This window comes from Cervus canadensis, chromosome 6 (genome assembly GCF_019320065.1).
Source record: "Cervus canadensis isolate Bull #8, Minnesota chromosome 6, ASM1932006v1, whole genome shotgun sequence".
NCBI lineage: Eukaryota > Metazoa > Chordata > Mammalia > Artiodactyla > Cervidae > Cervus > Cervus canadensis.
Genome location: NC_057391.1, coordinates 54,393,372 through 54,414,000, shown reverse-complemented (window position 1 = coordinate 54,414,000; position 20,629 = coordinate 54,393,372). Strand labels below are relative to the sequence as shown.

At 39.4% G+C, this 20,629-nt stretch overlaps 2 protein-coding genes across 3 annotated transcripts in view; both read left to right on the top strand.

Annotated features, from left to right (window-relative positions):
- Positions 1-20,629, top strand: part of TMOD3 (tropomodulin 3) — an 88,932-nt gene that overhangs the window by 25,059 nt on the left and 43,244 nt on the right. The window contains exon 2 of one of the 2 annotated variants that reach the window (XM_043471971.1): positions 15,353-15,549. In XM_043471971.1, the coding sequence (XP_043327906.1) occupies positions 15,424-15,549 (126 nt within the window). In that variant the 5' untranslated portion in view covers positions 15,353-15,423. Of the gene's footprint in view, positions 1-15,350; positions 15,550-20,629 lie in introns of those variants that run through there. The other variant, XM_043471972.1, reaches the window with a different exon arrangement.
- LOC122443598 (small ubiquitin-related modifier 1) lies at positions 7,951-9,036 on the top strand. The gene has a single exon (XM_043471974.1). The coding sequence runs from the start codon at positions 7,964-7,966 to the stop codon at positions 8,267-8,269; it is 306 nt and encodes a 101-aa protein (XP_043327909.1). The 5' UTR covers positions 7,951-7,963; the 3' UTR covers positions 8,270-9,036.

The window sequence follows — 20,629 nt, the reverse complement described above, 5'->3', positions numbered from 1 at the left end:
TAATTGCCAAAAATATTGGAGAGAAAATAAGTTAGGAACAGTAGTTATGTAGTATTTTTTTTTTTTAAATCATGGCAGATATTTGCTTGTTTCACTTTTTAGACTGAGCTCTTTGCAAAAGATGATGCCAAAAATGGTATTAACAAAGTCATGCCCTTTTGCAGGGGAGGGCGGGTATGGAGGAGCCATGCCGCACAGCTCGCAGGATCTCATTTTCTGGACCAGGGATTGAACCTGGGCCACAGCAGGGAAAGCCTGGGATCCTAATCACTAGGCCACCAAGCCATAGCCAGCAGTTTTATTTAGTAATTTTTAATTGGTTTATTTTGGTTAGTTAGTTGGTTATTATTATTAGTTTGTTGAAAATTTATTAAAACAATTTACATAACAAGTAGTGCTGGGAAAACTGGTCAACCACTTGTAAAAGAATGAAACTAGAACACTTTCTAACACCATACACAAAAATAAACTCAAAATGGATTAAAGATCTAAATGTCAGACCAGAAACTATAAAACTCCTAGAGGAGAACCTAGGCAAAACACTCTCCGACATAAATCACAGCAAGATCCTCTATGACCCACCTCCCAGAATATTGGAAATAAAAGCAAAACTAAACAAATGGGACCTAATGAAACTTAAAAGGTTTTGCACTACAAAGGAAACTATAAGTAAGGTGAAAAGACAGCCCTCAGATTGGGAGAAAATAATAGCAAATGAAGAAACAGACAAAGGATTAATCTCAAAAATATACAAGCAACTCCTGCAGCTCAATTCCAGAAAAATAAATGACCCAATCAAAAAATGGGCAAAGAACTAAACAGACATTTCTCCAAAGAAGACATACAGATGGCTAACAAACACATGAAAAGATGCTCAACATCACTCATTATTAGAGAAATGCAAATCAAAACCACAATGAGGTACCATTACACACCAGTCAGGATGGCTGCTATCCAAAAGTCTACAAGCAATAAATGCTGGAGAGGGTGTGGAGAAAAGGGAACCCTCTTACACTGTTGGTGGGAATGCCAACTAGTACAGCCGCTATGGAGAACAGTGTGGAGATTTCTTAAAAAACTGGAAATAGAACTGCCATATGACCCAGCAATCCCACTTCTGGGCATACACACTGAGGAAACCAGATCTGAAAGAGACACGTGCACCCCAATGTTCATCGCAGCACTGTTCATAATAGCCAGGACATGGAAGCAACCTAGATGCCCATCAGCAGATGAGTGGATAAGGAAGCTGTGGTACATATACACAATGGAATATTACTCAGCCATTAAAAAGAATACATTTGAATCAGTTCTAATGAGATGGATGAAACTGGAGCCCATTATACAGAGTGAAGTAAGCCAGAAAGATAAAGACCAATACAGTATACTAACGCATATATATGGAATTTAGAAAGATGGTAACGATAACCCTATATGCACAACAGAAAAAGAGACACAGATGTACAGAACAGATTTTTGGACTCTGTGGGAGAAGGCGAGGGTGGGATGTTTCGAGAGAACAGCATCGAAACATGTATATTATCTAGGGTAAAAGAGATCACCAGCCCAGGTGGGATGCATGAGACAAGTGCTCGGGCCTAGTGCACTGGGAAGACCCAGAGGAATCGGGTGGAGAGGGAGGTGGGAGGGGGGATCGGGATGGGGAACACATGTAAATCCATGGCTGATTCATGTCAATGTATGGCAAAAACCACTATAATATTGTAAAGTAATTAGCCTCCAACTAATAAATGAAAAAAAAAAAAAACTTGACATTTAAAAAACAAAGATCGTAGCATCTGGTCCCATCACTTCATGGCAAATAGATGGAGTAAAAATCAAAGCAGTGACAGATTTTCTTTCTTGGGCTCCAAAATCACTGCAGACAGTGACTCAGCCGTGAAATTAAATGTGCCTGCTCCTTGGAAGAACAGCAGTTTAAAAGGCAGAGATAACACTTTGCTGACAGAGGTTCATACAGTCAAAACTATGGTTTTTACAGTAGTCATGTATGGATGTGAGAGTTGGACCATAAAGAAAGCTGAGTGCCAAAGAATTGATGCTTTTGAGTTATGGTGCTAGAGAAGACTCTTGAGAGTCTCTTGGACTACAGAGAGATCAAACCAATTGATCTCAGTCCTGAATATTCATTGGAAGGACTGAGGTTGAACCTCCAACACTTTGGCCACCTGATGGGAAGAGCCAACTCACTGGAAAAGACCCAGATGCTGGGAATGATTGAAGGCAAAAGGAGAAAAGGGCAGCGGAGGATGAGATGGTTAGATAGTATTACCAACTCAATGGACATGAATTTGAACAAACTCCGGGAGATAGTGAAGGGCAGGGAAGCCTGGTGTGCTGCAGCCCATGGGGTTGCAAAGAGTTCGACACGACATAGTGACTGAATGACAACAAAGAGGATACTTAAATAGCCTCAGATTATCTCCCCATAGGGCCTTATTAATTTCAAGATAAAAAAACAATTACTTTATAGAAAAGAAAGCTAGAAGTCACCACCTTAACCAAGTGATAAAAGCTGAAAACATGAGTAATGGGACAAACTGATATCAGGTGTTCCTGATATGTGGTTTATATGTATATGTAAAACAAAAGCTCAACAATAGTTGGAGCAATTATTCAAAGCATTTACACCAACAAAATATTTGGGTGGGGATTTACTTTTGCTTCTGGTTTTAAGTAAATTCTGATTTTACCCGAAAAAAAAAACCCCAAAAAACAATTTACAATGTGGAGCTCAAAACAAACCATTATGAAGCTATTAACCAAAAACCTTTTTTTTTTTTCCAGACCTAGAAATATAGGTAGCATAGGCCCATGGTCAGCCCCTCAGGAAAAATAGGTATAGAACAACAAAAAATTTATTAAATACAAACTGAAATTAGCACAGGGGTCAGCCCTTCAGGCATCTCTTGTCCTTATCTCCTTACAGCCAGTCTGTGAACAAGTTCTTTTAACTTTGCTTCTGAAATACATGTTTTTTTCTACTTCTGTCTTCACAGCTATAAATTCAAGCAAAGCCATCACTCCTTTTCACCTAGATTACTACTGTTAGAAGAGTCCTAGGTTGAGAAATTTTTGCAAGAGACTTTTAGATCTTGGCTGAAAAGTCACCTTTCAGAACAGCCATCAGAACCACTTAAAGTAACTTTCCTGACTCTTACGTCACCTATAGCATTGTCCTAGGTTTTTCTTATCATATGTGTTATTATTACCTTGGGTCTTCTATTCATTGTTTCTTTCTTTCTGACGCCTTTAAACTAAACTGGAGCAGGGAACTTGGCTGTTTTGTATACTACTCCTGCCTATTGCCTGGAACAAGTCAATATCTGGTGCAGGAGATGTTCAAAAATATTTGTTGAATGAACAGTAAGTATATTGGAAAGCAAATAATCACCTGGGAATCTTGAGACAGAAAAAAAAGTTTCTAATCTGGTGGGCCAGGTTAGTTCAGTACCAGTGGGTCCTAGGAGAAGCCAGTGAGGAAAAGACACACAGTCTTAAGCCCAGCACATCTGAAGAGTGAGGCTTGGTAGTCTGCAAGGAGGAAATTCATTTCTTTACTCAAAAGAAAATCAACTCTTCATCAGGGCATGTGTTTCATTTCAGAGGTCTGGTGACTGATAGTCAGATGTTTTTTCTTTTAACTGGGGAAGATTAGACAACAGAGAATTCTGAATGGTTTGATACTAAAGGAAGAAAAGATGACTAATGTAGAGGCTGTAAAGAATTAGCAGAAGTGTGGAAAGATTGATTGTTGTTCATTAGCTAAGCCGTGTCCAACTCTTTGCGACCCCACGAGTTGCAGTATGCTAGGCTCCTCTGTCTTCCACTATCTCCTGGAATTTGCTCAGATTCATGTCCATTGAGTCAGTAATGCTATCTCACCATCTCATTCTCTGTTGCCTCCTTCTCCTTCTGCCTTCAATCTTCCCCAGCATCAGGGTCTTTTCCAATGAGTCAGCTCTTCTCATCAAGTCACCAAAGTATTGGAACGTCAGCTTCAGCTTTAGTCCTTCCAATTAATATTCAGGGTTGATATCCTTAGGAAATGAAATTGACTGGTTTGATCTCCATGCAGTCCAAGGGACTCTGAAGAGTCTTCTCCAGCACCACAGTTCAAAAAGCATCAATTCTACTCAGCCTTCTTTATGGTCCATTTCTCATATCCGTACATGACTAATGGAAAAACCGTAGCTTTAACTATAGTGGACCTTTGTTGGCTAAGTGATGTCTTTGCTTTTTAACACTGTCTAGGTTTATCGTAGCTTTCCTGCCAAGAAGCAGTTGTCTTTTAATTTCATGACTGCAGTCACCGTCCACAGTGTTTTTGGAGCCCAATAAAATAAAATCTGTCACTGCTTCCACATATTTCCATGAAGTGATGGGACTGGATGCCATGTTCTTAGTTTTTTAAATATTGAGTTTCAAGCCAGCTTTTTCACTTTCCTCTTCCACCCTCATCAAGAGGCTCTTTACTTTCTGCCATTAGCATGGTATCATCTGCGTAGTCTGAGGTGGTTGATATTTCTCCCGGCAATCTTGATTGCAGCTTGTGATTCATCCAGCCTGGCATTTCACGTGATGTACTCTACATATAAGTTAAACAAGCAGGGTGACAATATACAGCCTTGTTGTACTCCTTTCCCAATTTGGGAACAAGGAGATTGTAGATATCTGGGACAGGTAGTTGTTAGTTGTTGTTCAGTCACTAAACTGTGTCTGACTCTTTGGGATCCCATGGACTGCAGTACGCCAGGTTTCCCTGTCTTTTACTATCTCCCAGAGTTTGCTCAAGCTCATGTCCATTGATTTGGTGGTGCCATCCAACCATCTCATTCTCTGTCGCCCCCTTCTCCTGCCTTCAATCTTTCCCAGCATCAAAGTCTTTTCCAATATGTTGACTCATCAGGTAACTAAACAAAATGATCACATGGATCACAGCCTTGTGTAACTCAGTGAAGCTATGAACCATGCCGTGCAGGGCCACCTCCTAAGACAGATGGGTCATGGGAGAGTTCTGACAGCATGTGGTCCATTGGAGAAGGGAACCACAAACTAGTTCAGTATTCCTGCCTCGAGAACCCCATGAACAGTACGGAAAGGGGCAGGTAGAGGGACTTAAAAAAGGAAAGGGGAAGTGATACGTGATCCAGTTAAATCAAAATTGTCTTACCTATGAATAACCAAGTATTGTGCCTCTTGATGGCATCCCAGTAAGAAATGAGCTCTGGGAGAGAATCTCTTCTGCGAGGGACTCACAGTGTCCAGCAAGACAGACAGACAATGACTGAATACACTGTCATTGTTGCTTTGACTTGAGATAGAGGGTGTCTTTATAAGTAGTTGACCAGCCAACCCTGGAATAGAATTTCATGTGGTGGTCCTCAGCTTTGTTTTTGCAGAGACCTGATTTCAATCCATCAGTTGGTGCCTGATTTCTTAAAAAATGGCCCATACTAACCATGCTCATGAAAGATTGGTACTTCAGTGAAAACATCATTTAATATTAATTTACAGTGAGGAAAGCTATGTGAATAGCCAAGTTTTAATTAGATTACTTGGTGAGCACGGAGAAGAAAAAGGGGAACTGAGTAAATGTTGAATGACATTACACATTGGCCATCTGAGCTGCTTCGTACAAGGCATAGAACTGCAATGGGAACTAGCCAATCATATCTGCTGACCAGGATACCGAGCTTCCCTTGTGCTGAATGAACACAGCCAAATCTTGCTTAATGAACCCCATTTTCTTATATCTGCATGGCAACCCCTTCTTTCTGTGGTTATGTTACTACCATTCTAGAATCATCTGTTCTGCTTTTTTTGGGAAACATTCTCTTTTCATCCTCATATGTTGATCTTATCAGTTGAAGATACTGATCTTTCCTGGGGGTGGGAATGGAGAGCAGAGAAAATGTCCAGGATGATTTGTATGACGTTTACTTAGGCCTTAAAGAATATGTAAGGATTTGAGGACATAGGAAGATGAGAAAGAGTGCATTCATTGTGGAGAGAGGGAAATAAGCAAAGGCATAGAGACCTAAAACTTTAGGGTCTGTTTGGCATATAGGCTATGTGATGGTCAGCAGCCAGAGATGATGTTGGAAAGCTAGCTGGGATCCATTTGTAAACTTCATATCTCATATTGAGGAGTTTGGATTTTATCTGGTAGGTCAGGAGTTGGCAAATGTTTTCTTTGAAGGACCAGATGGTAAATACTTCAGGTTTGACACACCATATGGGTCTCTGTTGCATTTACTCAACTTTGCCATTGTAGCACAAGAGCAACCACAGACAATACATATGAGAGTGACTGTGAGTATGTTCCAATAAAACGTTATTTACAAAAATAGGCAGCAGGCCAAATGACACTGTACTTTACCTTATCCCATTGAAGATACTGTGAGACTTAGAAATTTGAACCAGAGCACATGACCACATGTGTGCATTAAAGAGAGAAAAGATAAGAGGCTGAACCCAGAGCCTGCCCTATTGGAATAGTGATGAAATGAGGGTTAACTCCTCATATATTGAAAGAATGTAACTCTGAATCATGTAATTCCAGGTGTGGGGGTTTTTTTTTGTCTTTTTTTTTTTTTACTGGAAGAATTTTTTGATTGTTTTTTAATTGAAGGATAATTAATTTACAGAATTTTGTTGGTTTCTGCTAAACATCAACATGAATCAGCCATAGGTATACATATATCCCCTCCCTCTTGAACCTCCTTTCTGTGGAGGGATCCCCTCCCCATCCCACCTCTCTAGGTTGTTACAGAGCCCCTGTTTGAGTTCTCTGAGTCACATAGCAAATTCCCATTGGCTATCTATTTTACTTAGATAGCCTCTCCTTCCTCCCCTCCCCCCACCACATCCACAGGTCTGTTCTCTATGTCAGTGTCTCCATTAGGTCAGTTCAGTCACTCAGTCTCGTCCAACTCTTTGCAACCCCATGAACCGCAGCACGCCAGGCCTCCCTGTCCATCACCAACTCCCGGAGTTTACTCAAACTCATGTCCATCGAGTCGGTGATGCCATCCAACCATCTCATCCTCTGTCCTCCCCTTCTCCTTCTGCCCTCAATCTTTCCCAGCATCAGTGTCTTGTCCAGTGAGTCAGTTCTTCACATCAGGTGGCCAGAGTATTGAAGTTTCAGCTCTAGCATCAGTCCTTCCAATGAATATTCAGGACTGATCTCCTTTAGGATGGACTGGTTGGATCTCCCTGCAGTCCAAGGGACTCTCAAGAGTCTTCTCCAACACCACATTCAAAAGCATCAGTTCTTCGGCGCTCAGCTTTATTTATAGTCAAACTCTCACATCCATACATAGCTACAGGAAAAACCATAGCTTTGAGTAGACGGACCTTTGTTGGCAAAGTAATGTCTCTGCATTTTAATATGCTCTCTAGGATGGTCATAACTTTCTTCCAAGGAGCAAGCATCTTTTAATTTCATGGCTGCAGTCACCATCTGCAGTGATTTTGGAGCCCAGTAAAGTCAGCCACTGTTTCCATTGTTTCCCCATCTATTTGCCATGAAGTGATGGGACCAGATGCCATGATCTTAGTTTTCTGAATGTTGAGCTTTAAGCCAACTTTTTCACTGTCCTCTTTCACTTTCATCAAGAGGCTCTTTAGTTCTTCTTTGCTTTCTGCTCTAAGTGTGTGGTGTTATCTGCATATCTGAGGTTATTGATATTTCTCCCAGCAATCTTGATTCCAGCTTGTATTTCTCATGATGTACTCTGAATATAAGTTAAATAAGCAGGGTGACAGTATACAGTCTTGACATACTCCTTTCCCAATTTGGAACCAATCTGTTGTTCCATGTCCAGTTCTAACTGTTGCTTCTTGACCTGCATACAGATTTCTCAGGAGTCAGGTCAGGTGGTCTGGTTTTCCCATCTCTTTAAGAATTTTACACAAGGGGGAAGCCACCGTCACCATGTCTGACCAGGAAGCAAAACCTTCAACCGAGGACTTGGGGGATAAGAAGGAAGGAGAATATATTAAACTCAAAGTCATTGGACAGGATAGCAGTGAGATTCACTTCAAAGTGAAAATGACGACACATCTCAAGAAACTCAAAGAATCATACTGTCAAAGACAGGGAGTTCCTATGAATTCACTCAGGTTTCTCTTTGAAGGTCAGAGAATTGCTGATAATCACACTCCAAAAGAACTGGGAATGGAGGAAGAAGATGTGATTGAAGTTTATCAGGAACAAACAGGGGGTCATTCAACGGTTTAGATATTCTTTTTATTTTTTTTTCTTTCCCCTTAATCCTTTTTTATTTTTAAAAATAGTTCTTTTGTAATGTGGTGTTCAAAACAGAATTGAAAACTGGCACCCCATCTCTTTAAAACATCTGGTAATTTGAATTCTAGTGCCCATTATTCATTATTGTTTCTTTTCATTGTGCTGATTTGGTGAGCAAACCTCAGCCCCCTTCATATCACTCTCTCCTTTTTAAAAATTACATGTGTGCATAGAGAGCCCGCCTTTTCCAGGACTGTGCATTTGCAGGCTTGTGATAAATAAGATCAACTAGTACAAGTGTTCCTAATGACTTTCCAATTGGCCCTGAAGTTCTAGCATGTGATTGCTTCACTCCTGGACTATGACTTTCAGTGGGAGATGGAAGTTTTTTGGAAAACAGAACTGTGGAAAAATGACCTTTCCTTAACTTGAAGCTACTTTTAAAATCTGAGGGTCTGGACCAAAAGAAGAGGAATATCCAGTTGGAGTCAAAATGACAGAGAATAATGACTAACTCCAAAGATGGCTTCACTGAAGAGAAAGCATTTTAAGATGAAAGAAAAATCTTGTCAGAAGATCCCAGAAAAGATCTAATTTTCATTAGCAGTTAAAGTTATTCATGCAGAAGTGTATACAACAGAACACTGCTCTTTTTGACTTTATTTGTACTTTTTGGCCTGGGATATGGGTTTTAAATGGACAGTGTCTGTACCAGCTTCATTAAAATAAACAAAATATTTGTAAAAACTGTAAAAAAAGAATTTTACACAAGAACAATTAAAGCAGTTCTGCCTGGTGCTGATGCAATGATAAATATAAATGTAAATATGGCATCTGGAATCTCACAGTAGTGCTTCATTTAAAGTGATCCCAAAGATCTAGAATATAGCTATTTAAAAAATCTAAATAGAAAGCTAAAATTTAAAACATCTGTCAAATGAGATGGCTGACAATCCATCATGAAGTCATGTGTGAAAAAGGAGGATTCTAGAGACAGGTAATAACTGAAAAGAAGTCGGTTAATGATATGAAGGCTTTTGGCCCAGAATATTTCAGGAGTTTCCTTATGTTCCTTGGTATTGCTTCCACTACCTGAAATCCAGTGGAGCAGTGGCAGAGTGAAAAGGAAACCGTATCCTGGCAGCAGTTCCTCTAGACTTTGGGGACTATTTTAACAAAGTTCTTTAGCCTGTGAGTAGTACAAGATAGACTGCCAGGAGGAGAGAGATCTGGCTGTCAGAGTTTATACAATTGGCTCCCCTAGAGTAGAGCAGGACTCTCAAAGCCTGGTTCCAGACCGACTGTATCAGCACCTCCTGGCAGCTTGTTAAAAATGCAGCTTTTCAGCCCTACCCCTGAGCCTACTCAGTCAGGAAACATGGGGTGGGGCCTCAGGGTGACGTTCTAACAAGCCCTCCAGGGGGTTCTGAGTCACTCTAAAACTTGAAGACTGCTGCTTTGCTCCAAAAAATGAGTCAAGGATAGAGAACTAAAGAGTTTGATCATACCAGAATTTCAAGTTTAAACATTTTTCTACTTCTGCCTAAAAGTTTTCTTAATTGGCAAAACTAACTTTTGCTTATATACAACCTTTTTTTAAAAAAATGACTATGAGACTATTATGTTTAAAAAAATCTGTTCCTGTACTGTTGAAATTATGAAGTGTGTTTTTAGGAAATGGATTTTACATTAGGTTGGTGATTAAAAGAAGTTCCTGTAGACTCAGGGTAGATTTAAGATACTTCTCTAGGACACTGGTTGAAACCATTTAGCATTTGTTCTCCTTCCAATGTCAAAGGGCAAACAAGAGAACACATGTTATCCATGGACAGAAAGCAGAGCTAAGCACAGATTCCAGAGCTTCCCTTCCTAAGAAGTTCAAAGCTTCTCTTGCTAATGCTTGGCATATTGTCACTACACAGCTAATCCTCAGTGAAGGATGAGAAGTACAATCAAGTTAGGAATCTGAACCCTTTTGGTGAGTTTAGAGCAATGTTAGGTAGGATGAACTACCTGGAAGTTCTTGCCTCTTGGCAAAATTTCATAGTCTGAACTTAAAGGAAATGCCTTTGCATTGCTTTGAAAAGGGAAAAACAAGCCGAGGAAGTAAATTCCTTAGATAATTGAAAAACACTTTGATATGTTTCCCCCAAGAAATACCTTAATAAATTAGTAAGAGTTAAAATGGGAGAAGAAATTTGAAATGTATAACTGACAAAGCTTAGTATCCAGAATATGGTAAAGAGCATCTATCCTGTTTTTTAAAGATAACACAGTATAAAAATGGGCAGGGGTTCTTCATAGACTAAGGAACACCACTGTGTCTAAGTGACGAAGGCCAAGAACATAAAAAGATGCACAGCCTCATTATAGCTCAGCAAAATGCAAATTAAAACCACAATGAAATATCATTTCATATCTACCAGAGTGGGTAAAAATACCCCACCTCTGATAATATCAGCAGTTAGCAAGGATGAGCAACATGAATTGTCATGCACTGAATCTTCCACGAATCTAAATTGGTACAACTACTTTAAAAATAGTTTATTTTAACATTACCTAGTAAAGTTGGTAATACCATACCCTTGTCCCAGCAATTCCATTCCTAGCTTTGGACAACTTGGAGAAACTCTTGCACATGTATACCAGGAAAAGAGGCAACAAGCAGCCTATTTCACAGAAGAAAAATAGAGCCGGAAAGACTACAGGTCTTCAGATGTTCATTTATACAGTGGAATATTATATAGAAATGAAAATGAAAGAATTTCAGCTCTAAATATGAACTCAAAGCAACATTGAGTATAAAAAGCTTGTGTTGTGTGTCCTACTTGTGGACACGATGTGGGGAGGGAGAGTGAGATGAGCATCAACATATATACACTATCAGGTGTAGGATGGATAGCTAGTGAGAAGTTGCCGTGTAGCACAGGGAGCCCAGTCTTGTGCTCTGTGATGACCTGGAGGGATGGGATGTGGGGGAGGGGAGGGAGGGAATGTTTGTATTATGATGGCTGATTTGCATTGTTGTATGGCAGAAACCAACACAGCATTGTAAGAAATTTTTAAATTAAATAAATATATCAGGAAAAAGATAGGATACATAATGTACAAGTCCACATATGTATATGTACCCAAAATAGCAAAACTAAAACTGTTTAAAGATATGTACATTTGAGGTAAAACTGTAAAGAAAGTAAGAGAATGATTAATTCAAAATTCAGTACTTCTGCTGGTTACTACTTCTAGAGGAAGAGATGGGAAGGGGAACGTGAGAGTACTAGTAATGTTCTCTTTCTGAGGCTGGGTTGTATGTTTTCATGGTGTTCATTTTATTAATCTTTAAGCAATACTATTCAGTGCTTTGTGTGACAGATTTTCACTTTGGGATAAGAAGCCATCTCTTGGAGTAATCTGTTCAGTCACTTTAAGGGATGTCATGTTCCAAACCTATAGATCCTGAGTGGCATGTAACGTTGCCTTTGCCCCTAATGCCTCATTCCTATCATATTGCCCATTATGGTACCTTATTAGTAAGATTGAAATGGAGCAGGACCCTATGGATATTGTCCTTCATGTCCTCTACCTGTTTTTTTCCTGTGGAAACTATTTAGCTAAAGAATAAGTTTAATCAGAGAAGTGAGAACGTGCAGAAACAAAGGAAAACAGTCACAGGAGGCCAAATAACACTAGTTTAGTCATTAAGCAAAGTCAAGGACTTTCAGTTTCTCCTCAAGGGCTGTATGTATGTGTTAGTCACTCAGTTGTGTCTGACTCTTTACTACCCCATGGACTGTAGCCCACCAGGTTCTTCTGTCCCTGGGATTCTCCAGGCAAGAATACTGGAGTGGGTAGTCATTCCCTTCTCCAGGGATCTTCCCGACCCAGAGATTGAACCCAGGTCTCCTGCACTGCAGGCAGATTCTTTACCTTAAGCTACAGTAAATTCCAGGAACAGAGGGGCCTGGCAAGCTAGAATCCATGGGATTGCCAAGGGTCAGACATGACTGACTGACACAAATACAAGGGCTGTGGATAATGTTTTGAGCCTTGTCCTGTGAGCTGTCATAGATACTGAAACCCCACCAGGTGGAGAAGTTAATTACATGATGATCAGATTGTTAGCCATGACTTAAGTTGACACAATTCCAAGAGCTGACCTCAAGAAATGGAAACCAACCAGCCCTGGAACTAAGGGTGAACTGTAGTTAAAACATATCAAGATGATGCTGGTCAGATCACCAATGACCAATTTCAGATGCCCGTCAGAGGTGACTGTGCTGTTTCTGTGTGTAGCCCCCTCCCTTGGCCTATAAAAGCTCTAGCCCACTGATTATTGGCCGGGAGAGTGGGGGTTGGCCTTTGGACAGCCCCCCACCCCCAGCTGCTGGCATCCAAAATAAAGCAAAGTGTCCTTTTCACCAGCCTTGCCTCTTTATTGGCTTTTGAGCAGTGAGCAGCTGAACTCCACTTTTACAGGATGACCGTTTATTTTATGGCCCAAGCTGGAACACTTGAGAGTAAGGTGAGGGGATGCTCAAAATAATTAATACTTATTTCTTTAAAATATTTATTGAGCAAGATGTTGACTTTATTGTATGCTATAAACCTCATGGCAAATAGATGGGGAAACAGTTGACAGTGAGACACTTTTATTTTGGGGGGCTACAAAATCACTGCAGATGGTGACTGCAGCCATAAAGTTAAAAGATGCTTGCTCCTTGGAATAAAAGCTATGACCAACCTAGACAGAATATTAAAAAGCAGAGACATTACTTTGCCAACAAAGGTCCATCTAGTCAAAGCTATGGTTTTTCCAGTAGTCATGTATGGATGTGAGAGTTTGACTATAAAGAAAGCTGAGCGCCGAAGAATTGATGCTTTTGAACTGTGGTGTTGGAGAAGACTCTTGAGAGTCCCTTGGACTGCAAGGAGATCCAACCAGTCCATCCTAAAGGAGACCAGTCCTGAGTATTCATTGGAAGGACTGATGCTGAAGCTGAAACTTCAATACTTTGGCCACCTGATGTGAAGAACTGACTCACTGGACAAGACACTGATGCTGAGAAAGATTGAAGGCGGGAGGAGAAGGGGAGGACAGAGGATGAGATGGTTGGATGGCATCACCGACTCGATGGACATGAGTTTGAGTAAACTCTGGGAATTGGTGATGGACAGGGAATCCTGGCATGCTGCAGTCCATGGGGTCGCAGAGAGTCAGATATGACCGAGCAACTGAATTGAACTGATAAACCTCAAAAATATGTTAAACTATATTAAAGACTTTTTGAATTGATCAAACATTTAAAAATAGCGAAAGCTGATTACTGTTAGTACATATTCATGTACTTTTATCATTTTCTTACCCTTATCTGTCTCAAATACCATATCACTGATACTTTAATGAAGGAAGTAATTTTTCAAAAATTTTCTATTTTTTCCCCTGTAATTACCTGCCACCTTCTTTAAATTGCATTTTATGGTTAATATATTTGAAAGTGCTGATACCTTCTATTGAATAGTCTCCACAAACTTTATTGTTTTTAATTGAGAAGATACACTCCCTGGTTTTAAAGTTGGAAGTACAGAGGAGGTTTACCAAGCTTAGTAATGACAATAATGATAATAATTATGTGCTCAAAAAAGCGAAAAATAATCCAGGGTTGCTGCTAAACCAGATGAGGTGCCAGCAGAACAGGTGTAAGCCAGACCCATCTAGGGCTGTTATACAAAATGCCTCTAATTTAACATCTGCGTAAGTACGGCTCCATTTATTTGCTTGTTATTGGACCCAGATGTTTGCTAGCTGACAGACCCATGTAGTAAACCTTCCTTTCTTCGTAGGAGATGAAAACACATAAAAGGATCCATAAAGTGTTACTAGTTTGAGGAGGAAAATATATTAGTAAAAATATTAAGTTAGGAAAAATTGGGAGAAGGGAGTAGGAAGTGTATCCCAGCTTTGAAGTACTGGGCGTTTTACAGCCGAGAAAAGTTTAGCCACATCGCTAAGTCTCAGGATTGTTAATCACACAGAGACATTTATGAGACAAATTATCCACATGTGTGGCTAGAACTTATAGAAATACTTCATTTTTATTTCACACTTTTTGCGGTACATATTTTAAGTATTGTTTTCCTGTGGTACAGTCCTATTGTGTCTGGAAAGATGCTGCTTTTTGAGCCACTTCAGAGCTGTTCGGGAGGGATGGACATGGTCAGGAAGTGGTGAAGATCCTTTCCTATCACCAGACCCACCTGACCAATCTTTCCAGTCAGTGGATGACATATTGCAACATAGTATTGAGTGTTTTACTAGAGCATTTTCAGAATGCTATGTTTTTTTTTTTTCTTTAAAGATGCCTTTTCCTAATAAGAATGTTAGTATGTATTGTTTAGAATATATATAATATTTCACATTTAAAAAATAATCAGTACACTTTCTTCAGAATTTTATTTCAACTTGAAACCTAGGTTACTTTGCCAAATAAATGTATTATTTTCATAATGCAGCAAAATATAAATTAGAAGGAAAAAAATGCCTTATCAAAAATATTTTTTAAATTCACCTTCTCATTTTTTCCCAATGGCCACTTCTCCTGTGGAGAATATATTAATAGCCCCTCTACATTGAGTCAGAAAATAATGTTCTTCTAAGCAGTTTACAGCAAAACAAGCATACCTCAAACATACTGTGCTTAAACAAAGTACTCTGATAGCAATCATTTGAAAACCATTGATGGAAAAAATTATATTTTGATACATAAGTTCTTCCCCCCTAAAACTCAGTTATCAGGAAATCTTAAGTACTATCAAGAAGCTGTTGTAATGGATTTGAATTTTATTCGCGCCTTCACCTCTTTCTTCCTAGTTGTGGCTTTCTGTTTCAATTTGGTTGCTTTTTGTCAACAAAAGGCAAAAGGTAAAGGCATTTAATGATTCATAGAGGAGGGTAGTGCGTGATATATGGTCAAAGAATTTATGACACATGGAAATTAGATTTCATTTAACCTAGAATAGATCGAAGTAAGGTGGACATGACATAACATTTTAAATGTTTTTGTTTTCTTTCCATAGTTTTGAGAAAAAAAAATCACTTCTCACTGTACTGGATAGCAAAAATTAAGTGACTTCCTCTACTGCAAACCATGGCACTGTCGTTCCGGAAGGACTTAGAAAAATACAAGGACCTGGATGAAGACGAACTCCTTGGGAATCTATCAGAAATAGAACTGAAACAACTGGAAACTGTTCTGGATGATCTTGACCCTGAGGTAGGTGCTAGGTCATAAAGAGAAATGAAATAATTTTTCAAACCCTTTGATACTAAGTAGCTGCCTTCGAGCACTTATCTTTTTCATGACTTTTCCCTGACACTTCTCTCCCACTCCTCCTCTTTATCCAAATGAACTTTTTGCCTCCTTCTCAGTTCCCCCACTTTTGCCTTGTATCTCTAATAACATAACTAGTCTAAGCATTTTTCCAATGTTTTTATTTTCAAACATATCCCGAAATCTTCTCCCTTTTTAGAAATCTTTTCTCTCTGGGCAGGGAATAATGTTTTGGGTAAAATACAGCATATGCCAGCCTTTGTGCCTCTTCAGGGCTTCTATATCAGGATGGTTGCTGTGTAGAAAGTGTCTCTAGAAGGTTCTTCATGACCTTAAGTCTAATTCTTACCTTTCTGAAAGATGCTGAACAAACTGGATCAAAGCTTCCAGTCGTTGGTAGAATAGATCTAAGTAGACTCTGGGCAGTACTGCAATCCTTGTAAAGCAGACCTGAATATTTGTCTTGTTTTGCAAAATGGATGTTGTTTATCTTATACATCACTTAAGGCTAAGGTAGAGACCCTTGATCCTTGAATTATTAATCCCTGGTGTGTTTTGGGGGGCAGCAACAGTTGGGGGGTGAAGGTAAGTGGCAGTGAGGGGAGAACACTGGAACATTAGGGAGTTTATGGCTCCCTAATCTGAAGGTAATGACTGTTTGCTGGGCTTCTTTTCTTTACCATGTTATATTATACCAAGACATTGATTTTTAGTGCCTTTTATGGATTGTGGTAGAGTTTATTTTATGAAAGTGTTCTTGTCACTACCACACATTTATTTCCTGCTAAAATATTTTTTAATTTTTATTGAGCATTACACTCCTATTCTCAGCATTACTTCAGCACTTGGTTAATGTGTCTGTACTACAGATCAAATCCCCTCACCATAATTGTTATTGTAAAGAAGATTTTTTAGTGCACCTAAGTCTGTGGGATAACTCAGAATTACAGTGCTCTTTTGCGTGTCACAGCAGAATCTTCCCCAGGCAGTTCAACCTGTCAGACCTATTTGAATCAAACAGTAGAAACATAAGCTTTCATCTAGTCCAGAGTTTCTCAACCTTGACACTATTGACATTTGGGGCTGGGTAATTCTTTGCTGTGGGCTGTCTGATGCATTATAGGATGTTTAGCAGCATCCTAGACCTCTGCTCACTACATACTAATAGCACACCCTTCTGTTTTAAAATGTACCTGGGATTTTGTTTTAATCAGGTCTGGTAAGATGACATGTAAAAATAACTTCCTTGAAAGAAGAGTTTATTACTTACAGTTCCCAACAGCAGGAGGCACCCCAAACCACACAGGGCCGCCAGGGGAAGCAGTGGTTTGGCCAGGAGGCAGAAGGAATGAGGAGCAAGTATGGCCTAGAACTTTTATTGTGCTTTCCAAGGGAAAAAATAGGTGAGACAGAGTAAGCCAGTATGAGCAAGCTTAGGATTGGACAGTTTGAATAATTTCAGTGTCTCTGGGCTACAGGAGTGGCCTCTAGTTATCTGGTATCTGGTCCTGGGCCGATTTAGGGCAGAGCAAGTACTGGCTTTGTGTGTGAGAGGTAAAAGAGGTGGTTGGGGATATAGTTTCTGGTTTTCGTATGAAAGGCACAGATGACAGACAGAGTTGTTTGCTATCCCTAGGAACTAGTTAGCCCTGCGAGGGGCAGTCTTTCCAGGATTAGCAAGGCCCCCACAATGTCAAAGCATCATAAAATACAGAAAATTCAAAATGTGGTTAACATGCTCTCCCGCCAGTTGTGACAATCAAAAATACTTCCAGATATTGCCAGTCATCCCCTGGGGAACAAAAACACCCTTAGTTGAGAAAAATTGATGTAGCTCTTGTCCTCTGTTTCACAGATAGAAAACAAAAAGTTAGGTGACTTGCCTCAGTTTTACAATTATGGAAAGACCTGAGACTAGATCCTTCACTACCTGATTGATGCCTGGTAGAGTCTAGTGGTCTTTCTATTAAATGACAGTGAGTCCCCTTTAATTTGTGCCTTATGCTGTAGGTCTAAAAGCTGATGGCTTTTATTTTCTTATTTGGAAATCCATGGCCTGCTTCTTGTATGGAGAGACTTGAGTTCTAACTTTTGGATGTATTTTGTGAACACCCCAATCACCAGAGGTGAACACTCCCCCACCTCTGGTACTATTAGTTGAGACTAGAAGAACAGTGATGTTTATTGACAGCGTGATGCAGTGTGAAGATGATATCTCATTTTAAATATTTTGGAGGGCTATTTTACTTTCCTTATACTACATTCAGTTTACCTATTTGCCAACTTAACTGTTTTTTTGAAAAAAGACAGCCAATCAGTCTAGGCAAAAGCTGTTTTTTCAATTCTAAACTGAGAATTAATTATTACAACAGCATTTCACTGTAAGGGAGAGGCATGTAATTTTAATGAGATTTCTATCTATTTATTAATAGATAAAATAGGTTTTTATCTATTAAGTAATTATGATCTATTAACTTACTTGATTAAGGTGTACTTCTAATAAAGCTTAGCTTTTGGCCTCCAAAGTCAGATAGTGCTCATTTATTTTGTGGTCAAAGACTGTATTTAAGGAGTCAGGATTCCAGCTAATGTATCATTTAAAACCTGTATGTTTAATATGGGCTTGAATAGGCAGGTGGAACACTGCAACTCTGTTGCTACCGCCATGAAATAGCAGTATATGTATAAAGGTCCTATTAATGGTGAAGGGAAGTAGCTTGTATTAATTTGCCTTAATGAGCATTTTTATTTAAAAATGTCCTCAGGACTTTCCTAGTGAACCAGTGGTTAAGACTGCACCTTCCGATGCAGGAGGTGTGAGTTTGACCCCTCGTCCAGTAGGTAAGATTCCACATGCTTTGAGGCCAAAAGAATCAGAATATAAAACAGAAGCAGTGCTGTAACACATTCAGTAAAGACTTTAAAATGGTCAACATCAAAACAATCTTTTCTTAAAAAATATTCTCAAATCCTTATTCAGGGACTTCCCTGATGGGATAGTGGCTAGGACTCCATGCTCTCAATGCAAGGGGCACAGGTTCAATCCCTGGTCAGGAAACTAGGTCCCACATGTGGCAGCTAAATATCCCACATGCCACAACTAAAGATCCCATGTGCCACAACAAAGGTCAGAGATGCTGAGGGTTGTAAAGTCTTTATTCAGTAATTATTGGGGGTGGGAAACAACCTATATATCTCAGGTACTATGCTAGGCTTAGGGATGCAAGAGAGATCTAAACAAACGTGGTCTTTGCCCTCATGAGACAGGCTGGTAGGAGTAGGGGGAGTTAGACATTAATCAAATAATCATGCTGTATAAGAGCATATAACAGGTTAGGAAAAGCTTTCCGTGGAGGGATGAATCTGCATTCTGAAAAACAAATAACAAAAAAGGATGCGCAGAGCATCCCAGGGAAGGAAGTATATGGCAGGTAAAAGGGAGGAACAAGGGCTGATGTAGCTTGAATGGAGAGAGTGTGTGAGGTGAAGCTGGGATAACCTCTAGGGTGGGGTGAAGGTTGAAAAGTATTTGGCAACTGATCCAGGGAGACCAGTTGAGAGGCCTATGCAATATTCCATCCCAGCTTGGATCATAGTGTAGACCAGAGTAATTGTGTTAGAGATGGAGGAAAGTTAGACAGTTCTTTAGGAAGTCAAAATGGTAGGATGGTTGGTTGGGAATGGATTCCTCATGTGAAGCTCTTGCCTTGATTTCAAAGCCAGAGGGTAGAAATCTCGTGGGGGTTTTTTGTTGTTGTTGTTCTTATAGACAGTTTTGTGTTGTAGAAACATTTTGGTGCATGGTTAGGAACAAATCTCTTTTGTATTTCATCTTGAAAGATGAACTTTCTGTGTAATACATGTAACATTACATGAGGAAAACACAAAAGATGAATTTTATGAAAATTATTGTGGATTTCAGCAAATGGCCAGAGTTGAAGTGCCATACCATATTTTTAGTTATACAATGAAAATTTCTTTTTATCATTATCCATATAAGATTACCCCAATGAAAAATGATCTTATAACAGCCAGGAGATTCAACATCCTCACGGATATTGGGAGGTACTTTAGAACAGAGTTGGCCCTTTTATGTGACTTTTTGTCCGCCTCCCATTTTCAAAGCAAAGAATACTTAAGAACTGTGAGACAAGGTAATATCACCTCTTTGGTTTTTGACAAAGCAAAAGGATGACCCTCACATTGTCTAGTCACTGCTTGTTATTCTTGGGCTTAGTGAAAATACAGAGTAGGACCTAAAAGAGGCAACTTTAGTCCATTGCCTGCCCCTCTCCCCCTGCTGTCAGTTGCTCTGTGCACTCAAAAAGGCTGTACCCATGTGGAAACCTAGGGATATAACTCTTGCCATAAGAATCTCTGAGTGTCTTAGTGCATGAGTAGCCAATGACAGTGGTTGCTCCAAATACATCCTAGTGCCAATGTATACATACATACGTACACATAGAAGTTGAACACATTGCGTTTAAACACAAACAAGTAAGCGTTAATTGCCTGATATCCTATATAGATACACTGTGTATACATATTTTTCTTATGAAAAAAATCTTTATGATGAAATAGCAAACATTATGAAGGACTATGGGAGGCCTGGCGTGCTGCGATTCATGGGGTTGCAAAGAGTCGGACACGACTGAGCAACTGAACTGAACTGAACTGATGATGTATATAGTCATTTAGCATTCTTTTGCAATGGATGTTACAATATTTTCTGTATATACATGTATGTTGAGCTGTTATTAAGCATCACAAACTATTTTTTATTACTGTCCCAGGACACTTAAAAAATAAAGGGTGATTACTGCTAGTAGAATATTCTCTGAAGAAGAGGCAAATGTGCCTATTTAAATAATAGTGTAAGTTAATTCTACCTAATTTTAAAAAACTTCATTTGGAATACTTTTATGTTGCTGCCCTCGAACCCTGTAATGAAGTCTTTAATGCCTACATCTCATTTTAGTCTATAATTCTTTCTTAGATGGGTAACATCTGGATGCATACAGCA

Bases quoted from the DNA above. Each gene is read 5' to 3' on its own strand.
- LOC122443598 (XM_043471974.1), top strand. From the start codon at position 7,964: ATGTCTGACCAGGAAGCAAAACCTTCAACCGAGGACTTGGGGGATAAG.